At 44.0% G+C, this 20,200-nt stretch overlaps 1 protein-coding gene across 1 annotated transcript in view; it reads left to right on the forward strand.

The window, feature by feature from the left end:
- ETV6 (ets variant 6) overlaps positions 1–20,200 on the forward strand; it is a gene marked incomplete at its 5' end in the record, with an annotated part of 91,038 nt that overhangs the window by 66,330 nt on the left and 4,508 nt on the right. Inside the window, 2 exons of the mRNA XM_010186533.1 lie at positions 649–1,191; positions 17,794–17,936. Of these exons, the coding sequence (XP_010184835.1) occupies positions 649–1,191; positions 17,794–17,936 (686 nt within the window). The remainder of the gene's footprint in view (positions 1–648; positions 1,192–17,793; positions 17,937–20,200) is intronic.

The raw sequence follows: 20,200 nt of genomic DNA on the forward strand, positions 1-20,200 counted from the left end.
TGGGACAACCCATCAGTAGACAGCACAGACTAAATTAAAAAAGGTGAAAATATACTTACGAAGATGTTACATGCTCTTAAAATCAAGGCAGGGATAAAATTTAGCTAGTGTTTCACAAAGACCTTCCTACCAGTGGGGTCTGTATTTCAGACTAAGATATTCTCTACCTTGACCCAAGCGTCTACCATCTAAAACTTACTACCTGGTATTTTCCTGGAGATATTTTCACTTTTTATCTGTGCCTTCTACCTTACAGTGCTCATGTAGAGCCATGAATGGGAGGAGATAAGTTTCAAAGCATTTGCACAGAAACACAGTTGGTACAGCTTAATCAGATCTCACCTTCTTCACGTTTGTTCCAGTCAGCTTCTCAAAATGGGATTTCTCTTAACACGTTTCCCCAGGAACCACCATTACGTGGTGGTGGAGGGAGACTGTTTTCACAGTACTGATTTCATTATGTGTAGTAATAAATATCTGCATCTATATGGCATTTTTCTGGGCATCTGAGGTCACACAAATGAAAACATTTCCAAGCTGACAGCAGTACCCAGTAAGCCCAGACAGCCGTTTGATACTTAGATCCTACACCTTGATCACAATATAGACAATCTGTATTTTCTATTGTTTGGTTTTTTTTCTCCACAGACAGCTTTGTCCAGAGACCTTCAAGACCATCAACAGAAGCAGTCCACCACAACCCCCCAACCATTGAACTGTTGCATCGTTCTAGATCACCCATCACCAACAACCACCGTCCATCGCCAGATCCCGATCAGCGGCCACTGAAGTCCCCTATGGACAACACTATCCGTCGCCTCTCCCCAGCCGACAGAGTGCCAGGGACAAGGCATCAGCAAGAGAATAACCACCAGGAGCCCTATCCTCTCTCAGTGTCCCCAATAGAAAACAACCACTGCCCGCCTCCTTCTGAGGTGCTCCAGAAGCCCTCCAGTCCTCGCCAGGAGAACACCAGGGTCATCCAGCTGATGCCCAGCCCTATCATGCATCCTTTGATACTGAACCCCAGGCACTCCGATTTCAAACCACCAAGGTTGTCTGAGGATGGGCTGCACAGGGAGGTAAAGCCAATCAACCTGTCCCACCGAGAAGAGTTAGCTTATATGAACCACATCATGGTGTCTGTATCCCCTCCTGAGGACCATGCAATGCCAATTGGAAGAATAGCAGGTAAGTGACATTTTCTAGGCCACACCAAAGTTGATGCCCTTCATTCATAACTAATCGTGCTGTGTATTAAGAGCTTCTCGTTTCCTTTTGCTGTCCTGTGACCTCAAGAGTTTACTGGCATTCTGCAAGTTTCACCACAACTGTGGTTTAGACAGTTAAATGTGATTAAACCAGTTTCATTGCAGGTAGGCAAAGATGCAGAGTGACTTGCTTGTGACCACAGAATGCGTAATTGGTATTGAAACATTTGTGTCCTGACACTCACTGCCTCTACCCACTAGCAATCCATTTGTTTCCCAAGATACCTATCGCCAAAGCCTTGCCTCCCAAAGAGGTAATTTTCCGGGAGCTGCATTCACATTAGTGTCCAGTCCTATGGGAAGGAAAAAACCCTCTGTCAGTGGCCTTTCAGATAATGCAGTGTTGAACCCACTATTACGGAGATGGCAGTGTTAATGATATATCACCTTGGAGTCCTACTTCATAGCTTTCCTGTGCTTCTCACACTAGGATTGTCCCTTTTTACAGAAACAAGGTTGCCTTTGTCCCACGCAAACCACAGGCATTGTCTCACTTTTGTTATCGTAAATAACTGACATCACAACAGATGAATCAGGAAGCTGAGGTTACAGAAAATGTTTTCTGTACTTGAAAGGGAACTGTAAATAGACAGGGAGAGGGGGAAGGGGAATCTAACCACTTCAGAAATATGCTGAATGCCCCAGTAACTAATTTCTTGTGAGAGATGTAAATGCACACCACACCCAAAAACATTCCATGCATTTATGTCAGCAGCAGCTAATGTGATACCCAGCTCCTGTGGGGTAATGCACATGTCCACAGAGGTACATTTTAAAACACCTTGTTCTTTTTTGTCCTTACATGCCTTAAATTTGTTACAGATGTGGTGCTGCCTCAGCTTTAATGAGAAAGATTTTCTATTTTCTTAAGACTTATCACTTTAAATTCAAAAGGTACAAATCTCACCATCTAGTCAAACATCAAGCACAACAAGGGTCATGATCCTTTCACATAATGGAGAGATGGGTTACAGAAATTAATCTTTTGACATTTTTGCCTGGCTGGCATTTGTGTCTCTCCTTTTGATTTTTCATTACCCACACAATTCTCAGCCAGTTAAGAAATATACTTAATGTTATGGCAGAGAAGATACCCTACTGGTTGCTTCACTGAAGATTTCCTTTCCATGAAGTACTATTGGAAGATCAGGGCGGTTGTTAGTTTCTATTTTTAAGAAGGAAACGTTCTCTAAGGATGAAGTCTAGACTAAAAACAATGTAAGAAAAAATATGGGGAGTGGGTGGTTGTATATGTTTTTATTTTAAACCCAGTATTTCTCTGACATAATTGGGATTCTTTGATTTCTGCACATTGTGCACTAGGTCCAGTGACACCAGCCCTATAACTAATACTCTCACGTCCTTTCTGTCCCTATGTTGTTTGTAGAGCAGCAGAGCCCAAGCCCATGGATGTCTGGGCGTAACACAGTTGCTTGGCAAATGTGTGGAGCAGTTTAAAGTGTCACACACAGGTTATATTTGAATGCTTAGCTGCTTTCACCTGCATTCTTGTGGCTTTGCTGAGACCCACCAGCATGGGTGGCACGTCTGAAAGAGCTGGTGAGGTATTTCATGGCAAAAAGACCTGAGGTGTACTCAAGCATTCAGTTCAGATGAGAGCAGTGCCTTACGGCTGAGGGCTGGAGATTACATAGCTGGTGGTTGCTCGCATCTTTGATTTGTACTGATAAATTTGTCAGTGTAGTCTATCAGTACCCCATGTCCTTTAATTGTAAACACCAACAAGCCTCACTTGCTCTACAGGCACAAGCTAGTGCTATTCTGGAGGGGTTGTAATAGGTTCTGGACTGTAGCTGGACCCTATAAAGGGCTCACAGCCAATTTAAAGGTGACAAAACCCAGGTTACTACCAAAAAGTTAGGCAGCCCACTTTTCATACCTAAGGTCAACTTCATTGGTGCTATTGTACTCGAAGACAGCATACTTAGGCCCCCTAGAAAGAAAGTACACACCTTTCTACTTTCTTCTCTTCATCTCACAGTCTTCAATTTAGGGCTCTTGCCATTAAGTGATTTCATTTTAAGAGCATTTCATTTTTATGTCAGCATAAATCTATTTTCCACCTGAGTGTCCACATATTCACTGACACTGCTATAGTTAGCATGGTGGCTTTTGACCAACTGTGGCTCGCCACTTCAATTTGAGAGAGACCTTGAAAATTGTAACACTTGGCTCTTAAACTGCAAATATACGGATGTATTGTTTAAAGGAGCTTTTTAAAAATCACCGGCGTTATTTCCATTTTATGGATGGGGAAGACTGATGGGTTGGGTAATGAAAAGAGTTACCAATAGTCCAGTGCCGGAGCTAAGTACTTACCTGCTTACACTGGTGAGAAGAGAGCCTTGACTTTCTACTGGCCTAACTATTTGCATGCAGGTGATTTTCAGGGAAGATAGCAAAGAGGAGCATCTACCAGGGAAGCCCCATGGGCTGCTGACTAAAACGTTGGGCTGAGCTCCAAAACATGTTCTATCTATTCCCAGCTCAAATATTTTAAATTGTAAAAGGAATTCTTCCTGGACTTAAGATACCTCACAGCCTCATAAACCTGTTTACTTGTAGATAGAGTCTGTTTTTAAATGCTGCATGCAATTACTTGGTGCTAAGAAAGAAAACAATGTTTTCGCTTGCTGCTATCCACAAATACTCTCTTTTCAGGAGGTCCATCAATAGAGCTCTGGACTTCTGTCAGACAAAATAATGACCTCAGCTCAACAGCTGACTAATCTTTCTTACCTTTCTATTTAATATCGTTTCTCAAAATATTAATTTTACTGGTAAAGCACTTTCCCTTTTACAGCAAAGAATTTCAAGTTTAAGGTCTTATCCTCTTTTCCTCTAAGGCCATTTTACAGTTTTCTAGCAAAGCACGAAGCGTAAAGTATCTTTATGTTACTCATTAAGGTCCCATACATTATTCATCAATGGCTAGAGTTGATTTTAAAAATTATGTTTAGCTATCTTCTCAAGGCAATATGAGTGAGTCTTCTCCATAACTGTGTCAGAACTAGAAGCCATTGTGTTTGGGTGATCCAAAGACTGACTTGAATCCTCTGTAAATACATCAAGCAAGGGTTAAGCTAACTAACTCAGACATCAATAGCCATCTAACTATGACACCACCTGAAACAGTACAAATACTTCAGAAGGCCAGTTTAGCAGAGCAGTGTAATGGACAGTTTTCCCCACTGGAACTGCTAATTCAAAGCAACAACAGTGTTTATTAGCAGTCAGCTCCTAACTTGGACTGTAGCAAGCAGGCAGTCTATCCAGCTTACTTTTAGCTCTGAATTTTTTAAATATTTCATCTTGGTTCCCCAAAGATAGATGCCAAGGATTTCACTCTGTGGAGGAAAAAAAATTATACTTTTATCTTTTTTCCTATTTTGGGGAGTTTTTTAACCGCAGTTGCAGTTTCAATTCAAGAGAGGCACCTGAAATTAGCTGTTCTGAAGAATGGAAATTCCACTGCCCGTACACCTCTGACTGGGAGAGTTTTGTTATTTTAGGACTTTGATATCTCACAAAAGGTATTTCCACAAGGTAGAAGGAGAGGCAGGGGTTATTGCATTGGCAGGCGTTCATAGCGTGTCATTGCTGCGGCGTGCACTGCAGCCACCTGAAACGCTTCCTGCAGCCATCCTGAAGCTCTGTGCCCATGGCTTTCTGTGGGAGCAATGCTGTTGACTTCAGCCAGGGCAGGTTTTCACCACAGAACTTTATTTAGGTGTCAAAAATGTCCTTTTTTCAGATACCCATGTCCACCTCAGCTTGTTAGCATGCAGGCAAATGGGAGCTGACATACTAGATCTGACCAGGTAGATACCTGTCAGTTGCGTAAAGGAAGACACAGGAATCCCCACAAGAGGCGGTTACAGGATTATCTGACTACAACAGGGTTGGTTTTGTCCTAACTTTTATCGCATAGAGGTTGGCTTAGAACCATCCCGATTCATCTAATGACATGCTGGTATTTACCTCACTTTTGATTCAGTCGCTTAAAACTGACTAATGCAATTCTGGATGATTCTTGTGAGGGAGAAAAACATTGCTGAGCGAGTTCCTGGGATTTCCAGCTGCCAGTGTCTTTTTCTATACTAGCTCTCTGGGATTAAAAGGTTTGTTCACTAATCCACAGCAACCACTGGCCCTGAAACTTTGGGATACAGATTGCACTACCCCTTTACTTGAGCACTGCCCAGTACAGATGTTTACCAAATGTGAAAGGCTGGAGAGCAGTGGCAGGTACAGCTGCACTCCCCCCAGGTCTCCCTGTCCTGTTGCACTTGGGTCCCAATAAAACCCATTAGGGTCCAGGTTCCCTCTGAGCGTGTCTGAGGCAGACCTATCCTATTTGTACAAGCAGCTTAGGACGAGCATTGCTGTTTCTCCGCAGAGCCCCACCCTGCCCATTGCTTTTGATTCTGCTCTGCATTTGGTGAAGGGCAGAAGTCCAAAGGCAGGTGACTCTTGTACCTGTGGCTGTCTGTTCGTATGCTGTCCTTATCAGCTGGGTTACCTTAGCAACTGGGCTGTTTCTTCCCCTTCAGGAGTCTGAGGAAAAGCCAGGTAATGTTTAAACCGTTCAGAGGCACATTTTCTGCCACCAAATTGGTTTAGCCCATAAAACAATTGACTGCTGTTGGAATGAGGACAGGCAACATTCTTACCCTGCTAAAGTCAGGAAAGAGATCTACCTCCAGTTTAGCTTCTGACTTGCCTCAGCCCCTCGGTGTGCCACACATCCAGAGGGTACAGGGGCGTACCGTGAACTCTGCAGATTTGTAGCAAGACACTTATAAGGGGCTTCTCAATAAAAACAGTCTGGTGGCCAAAACTGAAACTGCAGTCCCCTGTTAAGAGCGCATCAGCTACGAATGACTCACATTCTACTGAGATCTGGAAAACAGCACTTAGATGGGTGTAGGCTCTGTGCTAGCTCTGACCATGGGGAGATCTTCCACCCCAGAGCTCTGTGAGGATAGTACTTCGGTTGTATTGTATGAGGAGAGAAGTTGGAGGGGGAATAGGACCAGGGATCCTCCTCTCTCTTTGAGTACCTTAATCACTTCTTACTAACTTGTGTGGGAGGGGAAAAGACAGGAGGAGTTAGTTGAGTGTATCTTTCACAAACACAGTGCTTAAAAAAATGCTTAATCAACCGATACTTATTTTTTTACTTTGGAGTTGAGCTGGAAAGCTTCTTTTAAAGGAGGATAAGAAAAACAAACTCAGCTGATTGAGCTATTAGATTTGTAACACTTGTGCAAATGCAGTGACACCACATTCATTTATTTCCTTTCTGTACAAAATACCTGTATGGGCACAGTTACTATGCAGTGGCATACACTGGGTAGTAGGGACAGAGTATAGGAAAGGAGACAAAGAAGAATTATGCCTGTATAGTAACAGGGGTAAAAAAAACAACTACTAAGCACAACTTAGGAGTTAAAAGTTTTGCAGCAGCTGATACTGTTAGCCCTCACATGAGGGATGCACCTTCCTCTTCCCTTTGATTTTTAGTGTTTGCAATGCAGTGGTATCTGAAGGCTCTATTGTGCTACAGTCCCTGCCCCGAAGAGTTTATTGTCCAAACAGACAAGGTAAATATAAAGAAAGGAAGGGCACACAAAGGTGAAAGGTGTTTTCAAGAGTTCCAACAATGATCAGAAGCAGGGTTGGAAAGAGAGAGCTATACAGCATAGCAGAATAAAATTACTCATGACAATGTATCAGTAGTGTCTGACCAGTCCCCCACTCAGAATTGTAGGTTAAATTGAAACTGGCACTTCACACTGCGGAAAGCCTACACCAGTCAGGTTCTCTGTGTACACCAGCCCTCAAGCTTACTACCCATCCCACGATGTGTGCATCACTGTTTCATTCATTACTCTCCTTCCTTCCAAAGTTGCATCATAAGCAACTGTGTGAATTCTTATCTAAACTGAAAATTACTGCTCTACCCTCTGTTATAGAGGATGAGTGCTGACAAACCAAGAGACTTAGCTTTTGGTGTGTGCCTCCTTAGAGGTATTCTGATGTTTTAGGATGGCAGTTATCAATGCTAACACCATAGGAGCCCGTCTGTATATGTGCCTGAGGCTGCCAAGGCACCACTTCACCACTGCCATGAGGCATGATCCCAGCAGGGTTTGACGGCACATACTATGTGCCCACTGACTGGTGGGCTTTTGTGAAGCACAGTCCTTGGGGGCAACTGTGACAAGACAGTCTCAGCAGCTGAGCAGTTGTAAGTTACTGCCTGGCAAACTGCAGGAAACCAGAACTTTGGCATACTAAGTTGTAAGGTGGTGGGGGTTCAGTGCCTGCTTTCCAGGCAGCTGACCCTTCTTACCATAGAGCAGCAGCTCATACAGACAGATTGAAGCCTTGAAAGATCCTGGGAGTCATCATGTAAGGCATGGCCTGGCGCTCCCATTTGGATATGACAATGATAATGTCACTGGCCTTGTTTAATCACTTGCCCTTGCAGCCATGTACACTTTTACATTTGCAGTGTATGCCACATCTATTTCAAGCCCCTTGTGGAAAGCCAGACTACTATAAAGAGACTGAAGTATGGATGAGAATCAAGCTCACAGAGTTCATATTCATAGGAGAAGTTTTCATTATAACCTTGAGAGTCATCTTAACATGGCATTAACAATTAATTTCAGCATGAAAGTGTGCCTTCCCTGCCAATTTAACTAATGACACTCAGGCAATAGCTGAATGGCAATAGCTTGGTGGTTACAGATTTTTCTGTGAGGTGTCTTGCATTTCAGCTGCCTCCATTCTTACTGCACAGTTACAGGAGCAGAAATTGCGGTCAGGGCTTGTTCAGGTCCACTCAGAAGCCAGGACTGACCAAGCCATAGGAATGCTCAGTCATTTAGATTTCATCTTTCTCCTTACTGTACTGCAGCATCTACGTGCCATGGCTAGACAGATGTGATGAGTGGGTTCAGAGTACCCTCAGCTCCATTGAGGTCAGCAGGATGTTGAACACTTTTTTAAGAAACTTGTCTTTTAATGAAAACATTCCCCTTATTTTCCCTGTATATTGCACACTTTTCAGGCTACAGCAGTGTTGGTAATTCAGGTTTTCTCTTACAAAGCAAGCTTGAACCCTCTTAGTTAAACCAGGAAAATACACTGTGGTGTTGACACTACACTCTCTTCAGAGCTTTAAGTCTGAGGTTAATACTAGTCAGTTAGAAGTGGCATATGAATGTTTACATCAGTTGATCTTAATTCAGATGCACACCTTTAAACTGGTGAGACTCCAGATATAAAGAAGGTCTCAGCAATATGCTGTTTTCCACCTCTGTCCAGGTAAGGGAAGGAGGAGAGTTAGAGTTTGGCTATGTCTGCATTTGGAGATTTAGCGCCAAGAAGGGGAGGTCACGTTTAGTTTTTCTGCAAGGGGTCTATCAGAAGGGGTGAGTTTACAGCTTGTTAAGAAGTCACTTCAGGATGGGCTTCCTGGGAACACACCAGGAGCTGCATCCTCCAACCACTCTCACACCCCTGAGAGAGCTTTGGGCTTTCTGATGGAGCACAGAAGTGAGGTTTTTGGGCAGCAGTCTCCTACAAACAATGATTTTCTGCTGCTGAAAAAACCGAAAACAGCTGAGGTACCTCAGAAGACTAAACCTGAGGGTGAATTGAGCTTGTGACAGAAGATACTGGGGATTCTCACATGGTGAGGTCAAAAATTATTACTATAGTTGGGAATGACTTTACTGTAGTTCAATAATTCTTGCTTTTGCTTGCTTCTCTAAAGTGGATTTCATAAGGTGAAACTTCATTCTTAATTCCTGAATTCCCATCACTGAAGTGTTTGGCCAGTTTTCTGTTGCCGAGGTGGTTATGAGGTGTTTGTGGGATGTGCATGTGAACAGGTAGAGGTTAACTTTCTTTCCCTTTTCCTAGTCATTGCCCTTCGTGAGCAGAAAGGTGAGGAAAAGCCACAGGAGGATCAGAGGCAGGTTTCTTCAGCAAGATAAATGGAAAAGTGCTTTCTGCCATTGTGGTGAAGCAGGAAAAGAACAACTCTTGAAGCTAATGCTGGAAATATTTGTCTGGTGGCGATGAAGGGATGGAGCAGGAGAAAAGGACAGGGAAAAAAGACTTTTTTGATACAACAGACTTAAGCTTGCAAAGTCTTCATCTGTCAAACTGACTCTGGCCCATGCATTACATATTCTTTGTGATTTGAGTGTTATTTTCTACAACCACTTGAGGGATGTGAACCTTTTGGATCCTCCTTCCCCTTACACTTTTTTATTGCCAAAGACAGAGCTTGGCCTCCTCTTGCTGTGTTACTTTAGCAATCTCAAAGCACAACTGTTTGCAGCAGGTTTCTGCTCTCCTTCTGCCTGATCTCCCACTCGGCACTCGGGTACAAGACAGAAGCAACATACAACTGTTGTATTGTGTGATCTGGCAACCTCTTTCCTCAGCCCCAGCTTGAATTTACTGAGCTGAACAAACAGTTGTCTGTCAAGCGGTTTCTCCACATAGAAATATTGGCTTTACTGTACTGGCTTACCATGCTGCTTCCAACAGCAGCCAACACTGATGAAAAGAGAACTCTTCCCTCAGTAACCTGGACATGGATTACCATGTAGGGATGAGCAGGACTGCTTTGCCTCAGGATCAATGCTCCCCCAGCCCTCATAGCCATTTAACCCCTTAATCATGGACTTGGTTATTTTTTTCTTGTCATTTTGTCAGCTAAAATAAGTATGTAATGAAATTAGATAGATGTTGAGGCTGGATTGTGTCTCAACACAGCAGTAATCCTACTGTAGCATGTCTTTCTCAGTGTGCTGTCTGTTGGTTTCCCAATTTATATGTTTTTTGCCATGGAGAAGCTTTTCAGCAAGAATACAGGTGCTAATTTGGTACAGTTCAGCCATGTGTCTCTCCTCTCCTTTGCACCAGCTTTATTTTTCCTCTGTCTCCATTTGTGTGATGAGAGCAAGTTAACAGAGTGGTTCTCACTGTACTCCTGAAGCACACTGCAGTGTCAGCCAGCCTGATTTAACTCCATGCACCAGCCAGTCTGCCTGACTGAGGTCCACTTGACTTGTCCAGAAAGCTCTGCCTGTTTCACAGTTTAGGATGTGGTTAACATGCAATTGGAGCTCATCTCCATGGCAAGCCTAAACCAAGTCAGGACTTAGGCGTTCTCTCCCAGTCTTTTTTATTTTCCATACAAGTGAACAGCCATTAACTTCTGGGATTTCTTGGTTCTGGCTACAGTTTAAACAAATCCAGATGGCCCAAAGTAGTGTTGCCTACTCAGAGACTCACTGACGTTCTCAGGCAAGGGGGATGATCACAGACAGCAGGCTGAAGGTCCACGGGAAGGGTCTCTCCCTCTTTCCTCCCCATCCTCACCTGCTCTGGCAATGTAGTCTTGACACCTCCTTTCTTTTGGCTTTAGCATTCACTTGATCTTCCTGCATGCAGATTCAGCTCTCAAATACCAGAAAGCTGGCTGGTGGGTTGTTTTCAGGGTTTATTTTCTTCTCTTAAATGATTTAAGCTGGCTCATGGAGAAATCTAGTAACAAATCCAGGACAAGGTGAGCAGCAGGAGGAAGGGAGGATACAATGGAAGGGAGATCAAGACCTTCTCACAGCAGCAACCATGGCCAGCTGAAGTTTACCATTTTGATGCTGTGAGCATCACCACGTTAGCTGTCCTCACCACACTTCAGGTGTGCTTACGGAAACCAGAGTGCCGGAGACTTCTAGAGAAGTGGTTTTCATTCGTCTCAGTTGTGAACAGCCCTTCTTTGCCTCACTGTGAACAAATGCAGCTGAAGCACAAATCACCTTGCAAAATAAAGGGGCCTGACCTTGGGCGAACTCTTCAGCTGGTAGAAATCACAGAACCATTTCAGTGATATCATGCTGGAGAAATTTTGGGTTAACCTACTCAGCAAGGGGGAAGGCCTCAGCTGATGTCAGAGGGAGTATGACAATGTTACTTTGGCATGATCTCTTCCTCTGTGAAGTCATGTTAATTTCCAAGTCAGTCATCGGCCAGACTGAATGCATTTTGTATAATGATCTTCAGTGCAAGATGTGGGTGGGTCCCAGAAAACATTTCTGTGGTTAAGAGAGGATTTTGGTAGTTGATACATGAAGAGCACCAGCTCTGCTTCTGCACCACGGGCCTCACTTAAGCAACAGGGATCTAGATGCAGTGTGTGTTTTAGGGAACACTTCAGTGCAGGGGAATGTAATATTCTAATCCAAAAAGATTGTAGGCATGTATATGCCTATACTGTTAACAGCATTATTTAGTCTAAGGGAGCACAGACGTAAGACCTCCCACTACTGCAGCATCAAGACTACCTTGGCCAAATGATGCTAGAGAAGCCATTCCTGATGGCTGGACAAGTGTTAAAATACTAGGAACCTAAGGCCCATAATGTTTAATTTATAGATCATTCTGAAATGGTCCAGACTTTCTAAGGAGCACCTTTGGAGGCCCATATTCTAAGGGATATATGTATTACTGTCGTACAGCCATCAGGAAGTATTTGTATGCCAGTTTTCCTTAAGATAGATATTCAGAAGACTGTCCCTATAGACTTAAAAGTTATTTGAAATGAGGAATCTGTAATACGTGCTTCCACTCACACAGTGTCTATTTGACAGTCACAAGGGATTCTTAATGACAGTATTACAGTCTCCCCTTTTTTGTAACATTGCTGAAGCAGTGCTTTAAGTGTGGGCAGCAAACAGAGCTTTTCAGCTAGAGAATAGGAATTGCCAAGGAGAAGTGGCTGAGGTTTGGGCACTTCTGCCATATGAAAGGAAGGCTTAAAGCCAGAGCAAGGAGGGAAGCTTGCTGCTATTAGTGGGGTTTAAAGCCAGCAATTGCTGTTTATGGGAGAGATTCCTTCCTGCTCCTCAAACCCCGAGTGCTGTCTCCTCACACCACCCCCCCTCTCCAGGGATGTGCAGCTGCCTATTTTTTCTGTGCCTAGTGTCAACCCTGGTGGCCAAGCAGCCACCAGCAGATGGGGTAGGCAGGCTCCAAGGCTTTGCTCTAGCCCTGCCAATGTCGGGACTGTATGAAAAATGGCTCTTATTAGCAGGGGTGTGAAAATGCTGCCTCTTGCACATGTAGGGCAGTCCTTCCAGGGGACATTTTGAGAGCCAGCTAAGTACCCTCCACCTCATCACTACCTTGTGTATAGCTATAAAAATCCCTCTAGAAGCATTAACTGCGGGAAGAAAATTGTTGCCATGGCTTTCTATTTGAAGGTACGGATTGCCCTAATTCCCAGCTAATTACATAGTTCAATCTTGCCCAGTGATACAGCTGAGAAAATGGTGGGACATGGAAATGCCAGCTTTCAGGAACCCTGGCACGTTGCTGGATGCTGTTTAGCCCCTTCCCACTTTGGCTAGGTTGTTTGATACCACATCGCCTTAAAGCCTCTCAGTCCCAGTAGTCTCCACAGCTAACTCCCTTTACCTTCAGATTATACAAAGTTCAGCATCCAGAGTTCACTTTAAAAAAAAGCACATGTGTGTGTGTTAGGAGGCAACGCTGTTTCCTTGTGTTACAAAGACACAGTTACTTTAGAAAGTAATCTTATTTTAGCCAAAAGCCAGGAAATTACAGCATACCCAACCAACCAGGTACTAGCCCTGACTCAGCTCCCCTGCTGAATCCCCCACACTTGAACTTGCTGGCCCTCAGTAACATCTTGTGTGCTTTCTTGCCATCACTCACTAGCCAACACACTCTTCCTGTGGAGAGTTCCCCCTTGTGACTGCTCTTTTGAAGGCCTTCTGACAGCCAAGGGAGTGATTGAGTCTTCATGGAGTCATTCACACCATCCAGACCTTCCTCAAACAAGTGATTTACACTTACAAAACAACCATACACATACAGGTCCCTCTCTCAGTTTCTCCATCCTTCCTGAAAATACAAGTAACAACTTTTACCTTCCTGGAGGATGCTACTTTCTGTATTGTCTTCACCAGTCTTCTGTGGAGATGTCTCTTTTTCCCAGTGGAGAATCTCCTTTTAATAGTGTTTTCTAGCATTGCCTCTGTTTGGGTTTTCACTTGTTTCATAGCTGCAGTTTACTCCAGATGGGCTCTGCTATACTCTAGATTCATTACACTCACTAAGAGTTAGCAGGTAATCTTTGACCCATAGTCTCTGTTGTCCCATTAAAGATGGTCTCTTCTGGTCTAATAATGGTAGGTTATTTAGTTGCTATTCCTCTGTCAGTCAGGGAGAACCCTCCAGAACCTCTTATTTTTTTTTACCATGCAGAAGAAAATGTGGAGAAAAATATCCAGGGTGTAAATAATTTGTGGTTTAAAACAAAACAAAACAAAACAACCCAACAAAAAACCCCCCCTGAGTGCTTATGCTCACATTCCTAAAGGTCTCCCATGTGAAACTTGAAAGAAGGCAAACTGATGTAGGCACTCTGCAAATGGAGCTCATACATTTAACTGATTGTCCTGCCAAGCATCAGCTGGTCCACGATAACTAACAGTGGGTACACTCACAGCTCTCGGCAGAGGTGAGAGGAAATGCAGTGAGCCTAAATATTTTCAACTGGTGTTTAAAGCCAATGCTTTTTATTTCCTATTTGCAGTGGCTTGAGACACAGTTGCCACAGTTGCATTGATGCATGCCAGCTCATTAAATTACTGCAACTCGGTCATATATCTGAATTTGCTGGTAGACAAGTGTCGCCTTTGAAGACAAGTTTTTAAGTGGTTATAGGAGCCAAACAGAATTTTCAAGAATTTTCCATTTTCTTGTTGAAGCAAACAGAGATTTAGAGGTCTGGGATACTTGGGTGGTTGGGGTTTTTTGCAAATTCCACCAGCCTACGAAATACCTCTGCAAGTCTGAGCAGCTCAGTCAGTTTAGAATATGGGATGGGGCTCTTAATCATTTGTGACTTTTCTTATGAAGAGTCTCAAGAAGCAGATCTGAGTTATTCTCATTTGAGGAATATTTATATTCAAGCTTAGCCTGAATCCATTCTAAAAATTATATGAACAACAAAAACCAAAACTGCACTTGAATCCTAACTCTTCCCAGCGTCTGAAGCTCTGTTGTTAGTCCAATAGTTTGCCACTCAGACACCTTGGGCTGAATTTTTTTGTGCTTGCTTGTTTTTGTGAAGGAGTGGGGTTCAGAGTGTGTGTGTGGAGGGGGAAGCATTGACAGTCAATGGAAAATAACCAAAGCCATTAGACTTGCCTGGAATTTACTTGCGAGCTGCGCTGAGGTGAACGTGCAGCCCTGGCACAGTGAGATGCACATTGCATGTGCAATTCCAGTCAGCTGTCAAGGAGCCATCAGCTCCTTGAAATTCTTCCAGGGGACACCGTAGAGAGGGTGTTAGAGGTCTGCCATCCTACATCAGTAAGAGTTGTAGTTATATATGTGGGAAGTTTCTAGAGCATAGTTACAACAGTATACTACTGATTAAAAATAACAGTGCATATTGCAAATTATGAGGTGAAAGTAAAGTTTAGGGTAAATCATATCTCTGCGGAACTGTAAATATTAGCTATAAGTTACCGTAATTGAAGGGTGTCTGCCCTGGGCTGCGTGTTCAAGAACGTGATAGAGCCTGACATTGACTTGCCTCTGTGGCAGCACCATCCCTCCAGCTGACCCCGAGGAGGGCCAGTCCTTCCAGGACTAGCAGTAGTGGCACAACCAAAACAAAATGACTGACACTGGGATGCCAAATTCGTGCAGCGCTCTCCTGCTACAGTGGGGCCGTACGCCTCAGCAAACTTCCAGTGCAGTCCAAAAGCGCTGGTTCAACAACACACCCACATGCCCTTCCTCTCTTCCCTCAGATTTCTAATAAATTCCTGCCTTGGCCAAAAAGTCTCTCTTTTTTCCTTGGCAACTATCAGCTAAGCGAATGTTTCCTGATTTGAAACTGTGCCCACCCTGACAGCCCTCTCTTGCAGCTGAGGGGGGGCAGCCTGAGCCCACCACAGGTGTTGAGCCCGATTTTGCCCATTGATGGTCAAGGGGAAGGTTTCACTGCTGACCCAGACAGTCACATCACCTCTACAGTGATTTTAATGAGGGACTGGACAGAAAGCAAGCATGGAGATCTTTGGGAAATGCTGATCGAAAACAGTGAATTCAGCATGAATTGTTGACATAGCCTATGCAGGTTTTGTTGTTAAAGTTATCACAGATTACACAGGATGATAAAAAAATGGTAGTTTTTGAAACTCAGCAGTATTACCAACACTGATCAATTGGTAAAATATGCCCTGGGGAGTCAGAGCAAAATGAATTGAAGGAAAAGGGAAATAATAAAAAAGGAGGTGGTTAAAGTTTTTATTTTAGTTCGTTGTTTTTTGGGCTTTATTAATTAAGGATTTTCTATACAGCCTTTCATTGAAAGAGTTTGGGAATGAATTTCATGTGTGTCAAGGAACCACTTACATGGCCCTTACTGCCCTACTATCTGAGCACCTCTCACATTATTAAAAGGCACAAACCAGTAAAGCAATATAAACTCTTTTCCCTAGTTCCTTATAAATGAAGTCTAGAAAAGAGGGTTTTTTCCTAATATGTGCATGTCTGAGAGACTAAGTGCGTGTGTCAGCCTGTGTGTGTGAAAAATTATTGATGGGAATGTGATAGAAGATCTGTGATTTGTGAATTTGTGAGCGGAAAGATGACAGAAATTAAACTAGCCTGAGACGTTCAATTTTATGTTTTTCTACAGATCCTCTGTGTAGTCAAGGGGAAGTCACTTGTGCCCAGAGCCACACAAGGGTTTAGCCACAGCAGTGTTTGACACTGCAGCGTTTAATTGCAGCCAGCTACTTACGTGGTATCTGCAGCCATGGGGCAGGTGGCTGGGCTATGTATGCAACTTGGAGTGGGGGGACAGGGAAAGGAAGGCTTCTCTGCAGTGCATTTGCCAAGAAGGGACCCGTCTGGGCTGGTCATTGGCAAATGCATGCAAACGAGAATTATTTTCTGTCCTGGTCCCAGCTGCAGGTACCTTATCCTGGGTGAGAGGGAGGAAGCTATCACTGAATAGCATTGACATTTTCCAAACGAAAAATCTTTCCATTCACATTCCTCCTCTTGTAGATGTCATGGATGAGGTGACCATCGGGGTAGGTTACAGCTTGAACAAAAACCTGCAATTTTTGCCAGATGTCATCTCTTCAAAACACACTGCTTTGTTCTCTGTAGGACTGGGAGGGAGAGTCTATAATAAGGGCACTGGCAAACTAAGCTCTAGTTTTAGAGACAGCGCAGGTTTCAGAGATGCTTTTTACAGTTCAAAAATGGGAAATAACCATCAATAATGTTAACATCTCTAACCGTTTCAGGTGTGCTCATTAAATGTGTTATTCATATCCCTTTTCAGAAAGCATTTTGTATTCTCATACTGAACATGTCACCATCCCCACTGTAACACGTACCAACCCCAGACAGACAGGAATAGAAACCCATTTTAGCATCTGGTAGCTAGATGCCTTTGGTTGCCTGCCCTTTCACCACTCTTAACAGGCCATGTCTCAGAGCTTGGTTTTGAAGCAAAATGCAACTGTGCGGCCACCTGGAGGATCTGGACAGTTGAGCTGTAAAAACCCTGTTGTTTCTGATAGCAGCAGATCCCCCAGCTCTGTGCGATTCGCTTTCCATATTTCATGGTTGCCAGTTATTATGCTGTGCTGCGCACACACACGTTGGAAGCAGGAAGTAGGAGCAGCTCAGCTCTTGGCTTCCCCAGTCTCAAGAGACTGCCATGAAGCTGAAAAACACTAAACTAAAACCTAAGTATCTGTTAGACCTTTAATTAGCGACCTAAGGAGTGTTTGCCAAGAGGAAATTTGAATTCAATTATCCAAATAGAAAGTATTTAACCTCTCAATAGCACTCAAGTAATTATAATACTTGGGGTTGTTTTTTTTCAGGAACTTTAAAAAATAAAACAAAAAGCAAATTCAAAAATGGTAGAAGGTGCCAGGTTTATATCACATGGAGTATACACGGGAAAGCTGTAACATTGCCCGTGCTCCAGACCCTTCATGTTAGCACAGAGAGGGGCAGCCTCAAGCAAGGAGAGCAGGTTGCGGGATTCTTGATTTCCCCACTGAAACAGCCAGCAACAGCATCAGGGCCAGCAGTGGTAGTTTTGTGTCCATCAGTACAACTGTAAACACACAGCTGGCATCAGCAGGTCACCTCACACAGCTCTTAATGAGACAAAGATGCTCAGTCAGTGTCAGAAGGACTAGGACTCATCAGAAGAGGCTGTGTATTCCAGTTCATTTTGCAAACATCAGTCGATACCAACCAAGCCATTTGCATTTCAGATTACAGCGGCTGTTTCAGTCCTGATCCCAGCTGTCCTCTCACTACACATCCACCCAAAAGTTTCCAGAATTAATGCCAAGGGAAAAAAGTCAATATTTTCTTGCATCTCTCTTCACAGACTGTAGGTTGCTTTGGGATTATGTTTATCAGCTGCTTTCTGACAGCCGGTACGAAAATTTCATCCGATGGGAAGATAAGGAATCCAAAATATTTCGGATAGTGGATCCCAATGGGCTGGCCCGGCTGTGGGGAAACCACAAGGTAAGGAAGCAATGCAGTTTTCTTCCTGCAGCACTTCACCTCTCATAACGTCACAGGGTTCACTTACAAACAGGAGAAAAAAGGAAGAAAGCATGTGCACATTGTTGCTTGCTCCTGAAGAGCTGCCTGCTCCAGGCACTGTGCCCCTCTAAAATACAGTATCACAGAGGTGCTAGCTGATTTGCTTGGGTCTGACTTGGAGCCAAGGAAGCTTCTAGCAGCTTCTCACAGGAGCCATCCCTTTAGCCCTTCCCCTGCTACCAAAACCGTGCCACACAAACGCAATACACTTTCATATAGAGAACCTGTTGATTTGGTTTAAAAGTGTTGAGTTATAAATGCATTTAATTATAAAATTACAATGAGTACAACAGTTCACGATCCTTCTCTCAAGGCATCTCATTCCTTCCTGAAACCTGATGCTCAGGGTGTTTTGGCTCTAGCCTGGTGGTCTACAAGGAGGTCTACACTGCATCTTGGCAGGAGCGCTCTGTCTGGGTGCCAGTCTGCACCAGCATTCAGATTTCACGTGCTCTCATGGGACAGACACCAAATGCTGCAGGATTATGTGTTTCCTCACAAAAGGGTAATTCTGCTTTCTTCTCTGGAAAGCAGTTACTGATTTTTGCAGTTTGGAGCTGAGTATGTATAGATGTATCTATATGAGTGTATGCATATGAGTATATTCATATGAGTATATGAGTAGTCAGCATGCTTGACCACCCTGATACCCAGTTACCATGATATTACTGGCTCAGTGGATGCAGGGAGAACAGTGGATGTAGCTTATCTTGACTTTAGAAAGGCTTTTGAGACTGTCTTCCATAATACCCTAATAGGCAAACTAATTAAGTATGACCTAGACAAGAATATAGAGAAGTAGACTGAAAACTCTCTGAGCTGATAGGATTGTGATCAACGGTGCAAATCCAGTCACTAGTGGTGTTACCCCGGGGGTTGATTCTGGGGCCAATACTGTTTAATGTGCTCATTAATGACCTGGATGGTGCAGCAGAGTGCGCCCTCAGTGAGTTGTCAGACAATACAAAACCGAGTGGAGTGGCTGATACACCAGAAGGTTGTGCTGCCATCCAGAGGGACCTGCACATGGTGGAGAAATGGGCTAACAGGAATTTCATGAAACTTAACAAGTTTCCTTGCAACATAAAGCCCCCCACCTGCAAAGGAATGGCCTGGGGAGGTGTTGGACTTTACACTTCCCCTTGTTACATTTCATAAGACCCCAGGTGTAGGACTGTTTTGCTAGGAACATGGTCAGACCCTGGAGCAGGTTGCCCAGAGGAGGCTGTGGAGTCTCCGTTCTTGGAGATGTTCAAAGCCCAGCTGGACACACTCCTGAGCACCCTCCTGTGTCTGGTTGGCCCTGCTCTGAGCAAGTGGGACTGGACTAACTGATCTCCAGAGGAGCCTTCAAACCTTAACTGTTCTGTGATTCTGTATATGAGTATACATAGCCTATAATCTTGATAAGGTCAAGATTTTCTCGTGTGACTCACAGCTTACAAGAACATCTGTCTTAGAGGTCTTGGGCTGTAACACTGGGAATGGAGAGTTCTGCGCTTACCCCGCCTCCATGCTAATAATTTGGCTTTGCCGTCATGTGTCACGTTGGGTGTCTAAAACTGAAGCTACTTCAGCCCACTTGGGAAATGCAGTGGCCTTTTAGCATGTAAGAAATGGAAAAGTCACACACGATATTTCAGGGGTCTTGCCAATGAGCAGAGTCTAGATTTTGCCAGGAAAACTTTGTCATTGTTAGTGTTTAGTTGCCACAGGAGCTCTTTTATATGGCCTCCCTTAGCAAAGCTGTTGTGGTCAGGGCAAGCAGAGGAGGTCTGCTCTTAGGGGGCATTTTAGACAGGTGAATCACTCTCATTTAATACAGCCAGGTCAACACTGCAGGCTTCTGCATGATCTTGGACTGGCAGAGCTGTGCCAAGCCAAACTTCTAACATGGAGGCTTGCAGAGAAAAATCATGCTTCTACTAGTTTGGTGTGTTTTGCCCACGGCAAGGCGGCTGCTTTATACTCGTGAAAACACGGCTTCGCCAGCATAGCTGCCTTTCTGCTGGGAGTTTCCTTGCCAGCGTAGTAACCGGTGCTCCTTGTACCAGAAAAATGCTCTTCATGTTGACATAGCCCAAGGGACTGAGCCTGCTCTCCCAGGTCAGTACTGTGGGGGCTGCCCACCTACAGCTCTGCCAGCACCCATCACTTTGCCATGTAATGCTCAGCTTCAGCAG

This window comes from Mesitornis unicolor, unplaced genomic scaffold (assembly GCF_000695765.1).
Source record: "Mesitornis unicolor isolate BGI_N332 unplaced genomic scaffold, ASM69576v1 scaffold26866, whole genome shotgun sequence".
Taxonomy (NCBI): domain Eukaryota; kingdom Metazoa; phylum Chordata; class Aves; order Mesitornithiformes; family Mesitornithidae; genus Mesitornis; species Mesitornis unicolor.